The sequence below is a fragment of the Notothenia coriiceps genome, unplaced genomic scaffold (genome assembly GCF_000735185.1).
Source record: "Notothenia coriiceps isolate Sejong01 unplaced genomic scaffold, NC01 NC01_scaffold00037250, whole genome shotgun sequence".
Lineage (NCBI taxonomy): Eukaryota > Metazoa > Chordata > Actinopteri > Perciformes > Nototheniidae > Notothenia > Notothenia coriiceps.
Window position 1 is genome coordinate 4,883,044 of NW_011369951.1, and position 11,073 is coordinate 4,894,116.

The following is an 11,073-nucleotide window of genomic DNA, read 5'->3' on the forward strand; positions in this document are numbered from 1 at the left end:
GTGAAAAAACAAATAAGAAGGAGAGTGATTTTCACTGATGTGCATTACATCCCATTTCTATAATGTGTCATATATATATATATATATATATATATATATATATATATTATGTACAGTCTATTGTTTAAACAAAACAACTCTGGTTAAAAAAAAGGACTAAACATGTTGATGGTTTATATGATTACTACCCGCAGGAAACCATAGCACATGTATAAAGTTATCCTAAAAGCAAAGGGGCCATCCTGGGGGGCATCAGGCTCATAACTCTTTTCTAGTTGTTAAGCCCCAAAGCCCCCCTCGGCGGGGGCTTTTTTTTTTCTTCTTTTTTACGACACTGTGTCAGGGCATCTTAATATTTAAGAACCTATTAATGTGTTATACCAGATTAACGGGAAGAATCTCAGCTAACTGACGATACAAACCATTTTTACCAAACACAAGTCTCATAAGAAGCATCTAAATGACCCCTGAGCGAAAATGCTAACACACTTTGGCACAGAACTCAAGATAAAAGATACCCTTATTACTTATCGTAGCTGCACATACAAGATATCCGATTAAAGCTGAGGTTCCACAGATTATTTAGGTATATATATCATCACTGAGTGATCCGAACTCTTGATAGGGGAAGCAAACACAGACATCAGAACACGTACCTTTACGTAGCTTTTACGGGAGATCGTCTCACCGTAGCTGTCAATCTGATCAAAAGACTTGTTCAATGGCATTAAAACAAGAAAAAACGCGGCTGAATCGGTTAATCCATAGGTTGATAATGTTTCTGGGTGATCATTTTTTTAATTTATAATCCATAATTCCATTTTTATGTAAAAATCGGAGAGTAAAAGTTAGCTGCTAATGGTAGCCACCAGAGTTATCGCAGCTTCCGGTCTTGGCTATGCGGCAGTCTCACACACACACATGACCAAATAAGGACTATGTGGGAGTTCCCCTCGATTCCATTGGCTCTGACGGTTAGAAAGATATGTCAATCAGCAAAATCGACCAAGGGGGCCAGAGATATGGAAAATCCACCCAAATGACCCCAGAAGTGTTTTTTTTTTGCTAAATCTCTCTAAAAATGTCAAATCTCACTTGTTTTGCATCAATCTTGATACAGCGTACTTATTATATGTTGTACTTTGGATTCCTAAAGCTTTTAGTCTACCATCCCATCATTCAAGGGTGGTTTTCACTATAAGTAATTGTTTTTTTTTGGACNCTGCAGGTAGGATTTCATTGGAAATCTCAAATTTAAAGTTCCACCAACACCTCGTAAAGAAAACTGAATAACCCATAATAGCTCGTTTTCATGCATACAAAAGTCAACATTTAAAAATAACAATTTGCCAAGTAATGGCCAAGTATTACATTTGTCACATGACGAATACGTTTATTTCCCAAACATCAAACTAGTCTTTAAAATGTAGAGCTTTTATCTGAGGTGCGTTGGCTTTAATTATGCTACGATTTTACATTTTGACAGTATTCAAAGTTTCTATTATATGCTTTTCTACTTGAAATGTAGCTGATTTAACTCAACTCATCAGAAACCTGAATTGAATTAACTATGGATAAACAACAGTTTCTGACAGTTTTGACTCACTTACCACATCACAGCTAAAATGATGTTTTCCAACGTCACTGTACTGTGATAAATGTGCTTACTTCCAAGATGAGGTTCACGTCGGTGGTGAGGGCCTGCACTCGGTGGAAGCTGGCGACGAGGCTGAGGGGCAGGAAGCCCTCCTGGTCCATCTTCCTCCGCAGGAAGAAGTCCCGCTCCAGGTTGTCCAGGCTGAAGTAGTACTCACTAAAGGGGGCAGGAGAACAGGGACACAAATCAGCTGTTTGTAGACGACTCCTCACATCTTTCACTTTAAAATGTCCCTGCTTTACGGAAGCACAAGAGAGCAGTAAGGGAAAAATGAGAACCCAGTCAGACCAGGAGCAGAACAAATGAAAAGAGTATTAAAAACATTTTGTGGAAACAGGCATTGCCACATTGAAACAATACCTCCCAAGGAACCCCTAATCAAAAGCAGAATATTTGACAGGATTTCAAAGCCTCCAAGTAACTTGATAGAGATTTAAACTGAAGGGGGCACTGAGTGCACACGAGGAAAATGTTATGCTACTGCAGTTCAGCTGTCTCAACACATGGGGAAGTGTCTACATCTGCCAAACTGACTGCTGACCTGTTGTTGATGGGTAAGGGGTTTCATTTAGAAGGAGACAGTCGTTTTGGAAAATGTTATCTGAGGTTGTATGTAAAATAAGTTAGATTAATCATAACCACCGAGGTTAATAAGCAGCAAGGACCTTTAGAACTTTAAATAACTTCTAGGGCCTTTTTTCTAACTTGACTGAGTTCAAAAAGCTTCCAAAACAGATGATAAGCTTGTATCCTAAACTCTAGTTGGTAAAATGATGTAGCAAAGATTTGGGTTAAGATGATTTAATCTGTCTCACACTACAATAACTCATCAAATAAATATATATGTATAAAGTTTTAAATGTACTTTGATTAGAACAGTGATTGTTCACTTGTTCACAGTTAGATATGGCTTTGTCACGTATCGGTTTGCTTAAATGCTGAGATCAGAGTTGTGAAAGGTTATCTTCATTGATGTTCTTCAGAGAAGAGACATGAAGATCTCATCACTTCATCAGCACGTCTGCAGGTAGGATTTCATTGGAAATCTGCTCTGAAAATCTCAGACTTCAAAAACCTGCTACTACTAAAGAACGTGTTGTTCCCATGTTCAGTGTTTCAGCACTGCCTCTGTCTGACTTCTGTAAGAGAAGGAGCCAAACTTACATCTGCCTCTTGATGTAGTCCTTCAGATGGTCGTGGTCCACGGAGAAAAGGTCGTTGCTGCTCATGTTGTCGTAGTAGTAGGTCACCGTGTTGCCAAACTTCTGGCCGCAGGAACCGTCTTTCATGTCGTAGGACTTGTAGCCGTAATGGTGGTCATAGTGGCCTTGAAAGGACAGAAAAAGACAGATTTAGTAGTGGTCGTTAAATATTTTTTTTAGTTTCCTGAAATATATAACATACAAAATGTCCTGTATTCTGTCTATAAGTGAAAATACCACATGATCACATCACCACATGCAAAAGAATCCTAATGCTGCATGTGGTTCTATTATATTTGAAACGATGTTTAAAAATTCCCTTCAAATGAAACTGATATATTTGGCATTGACTATATTTACTGTATTCTGAGATGCTGTTGCTCGTCCTTAAGGGGACAGGAGGGACGTTAAGCTGGACGTAATGGACAATTACTTTATTTCAAACTACTCAGTTTATTTTTTAAACTTGGCTTCCCTCTTAAAATAAAAAAGGAAGAAGTGCTTTCACCATCTCAGTCTGGAGCTTGGTTTTGTGAAAGAGGAGGCTGAAAATCGAGACCGTTAATAGGAAAATAAAGAAGAGGGAATAGAGTAAGAAAAGACAATGTGTATAAAAAGAGTGAAACACAGCGAGGGAAGAAAACCTGCCAAAACTAACAGGCCTTCGGGGAAACCCGCTTCTGCTGCTGGATCCAACATGCCTCAACTCTTTCCAACACTCACTGCTTGTTATTGCACTTTCTGTTTTCTCTGTACCCTCCGTGGGGCCAGCAAGGGTAGACAACCACCCAGTTTGAGAGCAGAGTCAGCCAAAACATTACCAAAACAGAATATGTCAGGTTTAAAATACATTGATTGATGCTGATACATTGATGCTACTCTCATGTCTGTGTGCTATGAAGCTTTAGTCTTCAGTAGGTGAAATGTGTGAATACACATTGCAGCTTGTTTGTTTTATCCAGGGAAGTTATTGCCCTTCAGCTGCACAGCATGTACCAGTTATAGCTTCCCAAAGCCACAACTTGTTGTTTCATATCTTTAACCATTCAAAAGCAACAGTGTCATGTGTCTGATTGCAAGAAACTGTGATGGTCCTACTAAACATTTTTTCTTACCAGTAAGATATTAACATATTAACCCCACTGTTTGTAGGGAATTACAATACCATTCATTATGACTGCTGAACAATACAACTTCAGGGCTGTAATTGATTGAACTTATTGTAGCCATTAATCCACCAATTATTTCCTATATTAATAATTAGTTTTATTTGACATCCAAATCTCCATATTTGAGAGACCGAAAACAATTATTATTATTTTTTTAATCAGGCCAGAGAGTGCCTTTATTTGTAGATGCAGCATTGAAAGGGGGGACAGAGGGGGGGGACAGTGCTTGATGATCTGCAGACCTGGCAGTCTGAGCACTAATCACTGAGCTATCCTGTGGCTATGAAAACGTACTTGCTTAAATGCTGAGATCAGAGTTGTGAAGAGTATCTTCATTGATGTTTAGTCAGAGAAGAGACATGAAGATCTCATCATCTCTACAGCACGCCTGAAGGCTACATTTGACCCATACATCTCCAAATGAGGTAAGAGACATTTTTATTTGATTATGTTTAACAAAAATAGCCATAAGCTAACTACTAAGATTATGCGTATATGACTTTTCATCCTGTGTGTCAGTTCGTACAAACCTTATCCATCTTACCTTATCTCACTCTACATTCTTAATGTTTGAGTGTCAACATCAAAATGACACATTCTTTATCATTTGTTACACTGTCGAGTAACTAAAATGGTACTAAAGAAAGTCTCTACTCCTAACCAACGCACACAAAATGAGGAAATTCTAACCTCCACATTTATATAAAAAAAAAGAGAAAAAAAGAAAGAAAGTTACTTTTTTTACATCTATTGTTGTATTACTCAGTTCTATTTAACATTTGTTTCTATAAGTATGAAGAAAAACCCCCACACATACCTCTTCCTCTGCCTCTCCCCCGGCCTCTCCCTCTTCCACGTCCTCGACCTCTGAACCCTCCTCGGAAAGGTGCTCCCTCGCTCTTCACGCTGGACACCTCGTCGTGGTCGTCACGCCACTCCCGCTCGTACTTTTGACTGTGCCAGTCTGCAGGGAAACAAACAGCCTTTAGCACAAACACAGCAGCAGAGTAGAACAAAACCACTGTCAAATCGTTTTGGCAGAATTGTCTGCATAACTATTGCTGATTTTGATCAAAAGAAGGTTACTTTTAACTTGAAATCTTGCATATCAAGATAGAATCTCCTCTATGCTACACACACACTTCCTTTCCTTGATAAATGTACATTTAAAGAGCAGGGTTATCAAAGCAGAAGCAGATCGGTCCACATCCTGCTGCTGAGTCATGCACACCGTCTCAACCAGCTAAAGCAGTAATGTCTCCGATAGATCAAGCAGATGCAGTTATACCGACATATCCTGTACAACCAATTTAAATCTGCTGTCACAAGTCAAACAGTAAAACTAGAGTCAATATCTCCTGGCATTTAAATCTTCGTGTTGAACCAGCTAGGTAAGGTTATTTCAGTTGTATTGGTTTGCTTAAATGCTGAGATCAGAGTTGTGAAAGGTTATCTTCATTGATGTTCTTCAGAGAATGAAGACGACATGAAAGATCTCATCACTTCATCAGCACGTTCTGCAGGTAGGAATTTCATTGGAAATCTCAAATTTAAAGTTCCACCAACACCTCGTAAAGAAAACTGAATAACCCATAATAGCTCGTTTTCATGCATACAAAAGTCAAAATTTAAAAATAACAATTTGCCAAGTAACATTTGAAAACCTTCGAATCAGACTTTGGAGTTTAATTTTTTACTTCAGGCTCACAGATTGTCATATCAAAAAAGTTATTTAAACTAAAGCCTGGCTCAATATAAGTATATTATTTTTGTAATAATCAAAATCAAACACTACATATTGCTTCACCGCTGTTCCTCAGACTTTTTTTAAAAAGGGACAAAGAAAAAAACCCAAATGCTCTCACAATGTAGAGCAGAAAATGTTCCATCTTCTTTACATGTTGGGGCCGTCCACTTCTCGTTGATGGTAAAATAAAACCGTAGACCCTAACCGTGACAGTAAATAATAAATCGTAGGTTAACCGCGCAGAAGGAGCTCACCTTGATGGTGGCGTACTCGGGATCGCACGTGTCGTCCCACAGGTCCCGCTCGTAGTAGAAGAGCCCGTCGTTGATCACTTTTCCGAGCTCGCAGGTCAGCTTGGAGCGCGAGGTGTGGTGTCCCGTGCGGTCGCCCCCCGGGTGTTTCCTCAGGTAGGGCGGCGTCTGAGTCACGATCAGGATCTTGTTGACGTCTTGGTCGTCGATCTCGCCGTCCGTATCATCGTCCGACCAATCGGTGAAGGTGTTGCGCCGTCCGTCAATCTGCTCCATCTCCTCGTCGAACATGAAGTCCAGCTCCTCCGGTTCGTCCGGCTCCGCTCCGTCCTGATCACAGATAAACATTTAGAGAGACATTGTTGGAAGCCAATTACATGCTTTGACTTTTTGATCACCATATTGGATTACTTTCAAGATGTAAAATAGTGTATTAGCTAACAGAATAAGATGATTTGAAATGACAAATACACAGTGCAAACTGAAAGACTTAATCGTCAGAATTGATCCTCAGAAAATCCCAAAAAACAAATAAATATGATAATCAATTAGTCAATAAGAAAAATATTTTGAACATTTCAAATGTGAGGATTTACTGCTTTTCTCCAATGTTGCTCTTGCTAATTGAATAACTGAGCATTTAAACTGTTGTTCAGATAACTTATCAATGTATCGCAATTACCACAATAAAAGACTGATCGAGGAAAATAATAAAAGTGAGGACGAAACTATTAGTTGCAGAACTTCTGTTTTTAGAGGAATGATGATCAAGAAGCGTATTCACCTTAGTTCCTGTGGTGGCGGGGGAGGGCGAGGAGCCGGGCTGAGGCAGCAGGCAGCGCACCAAGTCCTCCTTTTCCTTCGGCTGCTGCAACGAGGGGGCCTGCATCAGTGAATCAACACCGAGCACACAGGAAGAGGAGAGAGCAGGCATGTGAAGACGTGAATGGATGGGGAAATAATACCAGCATGACAAGTTAAATATACCATGAGGAAAAGGTTAACTCATAATTGGTAGTTTTCTAAAAATCATGAAAAAACTTTTAAAAAATAAGAGAAGAAAAGGATAAATTGTGTTGAATGTTTATTGAGGTGGTTAAAAAAAGTCTGAATGAGAAAATGGAATTGATTTGCTGGGTAAACAATGCTCAATGGCTATATGCCAGCATTAGTGTGTTTCTTTCTTTAAAAAAACTTTAAATTATCTATTTCTTTTGAGGAAAAGTAGACTATTCAATTTGCACCAATATTAAAACAATCAGAACTAAATAATGACTTCTTGACATGTTTTTAAATGTTAAGATTTCTTTATATTTCTGCAACATATCTGCTCAAATCATCAGTGTTTTAAATCAGGATTTACAATAAATTCTGTCAAGTTTTAAATGTACTGTGATTAGAGCAGTGTTTGTTCACTTGATCAAAGTTAGATATGGCAATTTGTTTAATTGGTTTGCTTAAATGCTGAGATCAGAGTTGTGAAAGGTTATCTTCATTGATGTTCTTCAGAGAAGAGACATGAAGATCTCATCACTTCATCAGCATGTCTGCAGGTAGGATTTGATCTGCTCCGATAATCTCACAAATGTAATGTTTCACCAACACCTTGTGAAGCACACTGAATAACCCATAATAGCTTGTTTTCATGCATACAAAAGCCAAAGTGTAAAAATAACAATTTGCCAAGTAATGGCCAAGTATTAAATTAGTCGCATGTCGAATACGTTTATTTCCCAAAAATCAAACTAGTATTTAAAATGTAGAGCTTTTATCTGAGGTGCGTTAGTTTTGAATTATACTACGTTTTTACATTTGACAGAATTGATTTTAAATCCTGATCATTTGAGCAGATTTGTTGCATATAGAAAACAAAGATTGTTAGTTTAAATTAACACTACCAGATCAGAGATAGGTGTGTCAGATGGGATAATACAATATTTACAGTGAGCTGTACAAGTGACGTGAAAACCTTTAAACTATCTATTTCTTTTGAGAAAAAGCAGACCGTTTTAATATTGGTGCAAATTGAATTATCAGAACTAAATGATGACTTCTTGACATGTTTAAAAAAGAAATGGATTTCTTTATAAAGTTAATAGGCACTTTTTTGTGACATTACAAACAAGTTTTTGCTGGCAAGTGGCCAAAAAGCATTATGGTCAATGTGAAACCAAACAATGGAAACTTGGATGGAACAATGTTATGAGTGAATGAGGCGGACCCTCACCTTCTCTGCGCTGGCCTTGGGTCTGGCTGGGGAGGGTCTGGGCCTCTTCTTGACCTCGATCCAGCACTCGGAGTCCAGGTCGGGGAGGCTGGCGGAGAGGCCCTTGGGCATCGTCTTGAGGTTGGAGGTGTCTAAATCAGTCTTGCTGTGTTTCCTCACCGGTGTTGAGGACCTGGGAGAGCCTGCAGCACACAGAACATTTCATATGATTACTTCAAGTGTTTATATTTTTGTTGCTTAAAAACAAATACTTTACTGACTTGATTTCAGATTGAGGCAAATGTTAAAGCAGAAATCGGAAAAACTAAACTTGAATTTTCTATTTTAATCCAAATTTTCAGTTTCATTATAAGAGTTTAAGAGTAGATCAGACAGCTCACCTCTGGGCTCATCAGCCATCTGTCCTCCGGATAAATCCGGCGCATTTGATGAGATGGGAGAAATCTGTTTGGGGTTGGTTGAGCGACAGCATGGCCAAGTCCCGGGAGGGGCCACTGCCTCTGGGTCCACCTTCCGACGGATCTTCCCGTCAATTATCTCCACTTCCCTGGACACTGCCCTTTAAAGCCTGTTAGGAGAGACGATGGTCCAAGTTAGTCTAGCATTAAACAACAGAGATACGGTACCGCATGAAGGATCGATTGTATGTCAAAGGATATGAAGTGAACTACGTTTGTGTTCAGTGCCGTCTCAAGCATGACTCAACATTTTCATAAATGCATTAAGGACATAACATTCTTCTTTCATAAGAAAATCCTTTAATGTTCCCACCAAACACTCGTAAAGAACAGTGGATAACCATAATAGCTTGTTTTTCATGCACACAAAAGCCAAAAGTGTAAAAATAACAATTCCCCAAGTAATGGCCAAGTATTAGAAATTGTCAACATGTCAATAAGTTTATTTACAAATATCAAACTAGTCTTTAAATGTAGAGCATTTTATCTGAGGTGCATTGGGTTTCGATGATACTAACGTTTTTTAACTTTGACCGAGTTCAAAAAGCTTCAAAACAGATGATAAGGCTTGTACCACTGAACTCTAGTTGGTAAAATGATGTAAGCAACAAGATGTGGTTAAGAGGATTTACATCTTTTTCACACTACAACAAAACTCATCAAATAAATATATAATGTATAAAGTTTTGAAAATGTACTGTTGATTAGAGCAGTGTTTGTTCACAGTTAGATATGGCTTTGTCCACATATTGTTGCTTAAATGCTGAGATCAGAAGTTGGTGAAAGGTTATCTTCATTGATGTTCCTTCAGAGGAAGAGACAGCTGAAGATCTCAATCACTTCATCAGCACGTCTGCAGGTAGATTTCATTGGAAATCTCAATTTAAAGTCACACCAACACATCGTAAAGAAAACCTGAATAACCCCATATAGCCTTCGTTTTCATGCATACCAACACCAGTCAACAATTCTAAAATAACCAATTTGCCAAGTAATGGCCCAAGTATTACATTTGTCACAATGGCGAATACGTTTATCTTCCGCAAACATCCAAATAGCTCTTTAAAATGTAGAGCTTTTATCTGAGGTGCATTGGCTTTAATTATGCTACGTTTACATTTTGACAGTATTCAAAAGTTTCTATTATCATGCTTTTCTACTTGAAATGTAGCTGATTAACTCAACTCATCAGAAACGGTGAATTGAATTAACTATGGATAAACACAGTTTCTGACAGTTGACTCACCTTACCACCATCACAGCTAAAATGATGTTTTCCAACGTCACTGTACTGTGATAAATGTGCTTACTTCCAGCCTGAGGTTCACGTCGGTGGTGGGGCCTGCCTCGGGTGGAAGTGGAGACGAGGCCGAGGGGCAGGAAGCCTCCTGGTCCATCCCTTTCCTCCGCAGGAAGACATCCCGCCGCCAGGTTGTCCAGCGCTGAAGTAGTACTCACTAAAGGGGGCCCAGGAGACAGGGACACAAATCAGCCTGTTTCGTAACGACTCCTCACATCTTTCACACTTTAAAATGCTCCCTGCTTTACGGAAGCACAAGAGAGCATAACGGGAAAAATGAGAACCAGTCAGACCAGGAGCAGAACAAATGAAAGAGTATTAATAAACATTTTGTGGAAACAGGCCATTGCCACATTGAAACAATACCTCCAATGGAACCCCTAATCAAAAGCAGAAATAAATTTGACAGGATTTCAGAACGCCTCCCAAGTAACTTGATAGAGATTTAAAACTGAAGGGGGCACTGAGTGCACACGAGGAAAATTGTTCAGTGCTACTGCCAGTTCACGCTCTCAACACATGGGGAAGTGTCTACATCTGCCAAACTGACTGCTGACGTGTTGTTGATGGGTAAGGGGTTGTCATTTAGAGAGACAGTCGTCGTTTGGAAAAATGTTATCCTGAGGTTGTATGGTAAAATAAGATTGAGTTAACCATCACCACCGAGGTTAATAAGCAACACAGGACCTTTCTAGAAATTTAAATAGACTTCTGGGCCTTTTTCTCTAACATTGACTGAGTCTCAAAAAGCCTTTCCAAACAGATGATACCAGCTTGCATCCCTAAACTCTAGTTGGTAAAATGATGTAGACGCAAAGATTGGTGGGTTAAGATGTTTCACATCTGTCTCACACTGACAATGAACTCATCAAATAAGATATATACTGTACTAAGAGTTTTAATGTACTCTTGATTAGAACAGTGATTTTCACTTGTTCACCAGTCTAGAAATATAGGCTTCGTCAGTATCGTTTTCGGTTTGCTTAATGCTGAGATCAGAGTGTGAAAGCGTTATCGTTCATTGATGTTCTTGCAGAGAAGAGACATGAAGCATTCCATCAC

The 11,073-nt window shown here is 39.0% G+C and overlaps 2 protein-coding genes across 2 annotated transcripts; both read right to left on the bottom strand.

Annotated features, from left to right (window-relative positions):
• Positions 1-1,641: 1,641 nt before the first annotated feature.
• LOC104967207 (la-related protein 1-like) lies at positions 1,642-5,253 on the bottom strand. Its single transcript, XM_010796624.1, has 4 exons — positions 5,193-5,253; positions 4,846-4,992; positions 2,822-2,984; positions 1,642-1,813 (listed from the first exon to the last, which is right to left on the bottom strand). Exons 1-4 carry the CDS (start codon positions 5,251-5,253, stop codon positions 1,642-1,644), a joined length of 543 nt encoding a protein of 180 aa, XP_010794926.1.
• A 361-nt stretch (positions 5,254-5,614) lies between these two features.
• On the bottom strand, positions 5,615-10,061 carry LOC104966760 (la-related protein 1-like). The gene is made up of 5 exons (XM_010796042.1): positions 10,022-10,061; positions 8,634-8,821; positions 8,254-8,435; positions 6,811-6,909; positions 5,615-6,356 (listed from the first exon to the last, which is right to left on the bottom strand). Exons 2-5 carry the CDS (start codon positions 8,650-8,652, stop codon positions 5,976-5,978), a joined length of 681 nt encoding a protein of 226 aa, XP_010794344.1. The 5' UTR covers positions 8,653-8,821; positions 10,022-10,061; the 3' UTR covers positions 5,615-5,975.
• Positions 10,062-11,073: the final 1,012 nt, after the last annotated feature.

What these genes read in the sequence shown, in the direction of transcription:
- LOC104967207 (XM_010796624.1), bottom strand. Translation starts at nt 5,253, where the DNA reads ATGACTCAGCAGCAGGATGTGGACCGATCTGCTTCTGCTTTGATAACC. An exon ending in GGGGAGAGGCAGAGGAAGAG is followed by an intron (nt 2,985 to 4,845) that starts GTATGTGTGGGG and finishes TGTCCTTTCAAG; the next exon opens with GCCACTATGACCACCATTAC. An exon ending in GACTACATCAAGAGGCAGAT is followed by an intron (nt 1,814 to 2,821) that starts GTAAGTTTGGCT and finishes TGCCCCCTTTAG; the next exon opens with TGAGTACTACTTCAGCCTGG.
- LOC104966760 (XM_010796042.1), bottom strand. An exon ending in CCAAGGCCAGCGCAGAGAAG is followed by an intron (nt 6,910 to 8,253) that starts GTGAGGGTCCGC and finishes TCACTGATGCAG; the next exon opens with GCCCCCTCGTTGCAGCAGCC. An exon ending in CCGCCACCACAGGAACTAAG is followed by an intron (nt 6,357 to 6,810) that starts GTGAATACGCTT and finishes ATCTGTGATCAG; the next exon opens with GACGGAGCGGAGCCGGACGA.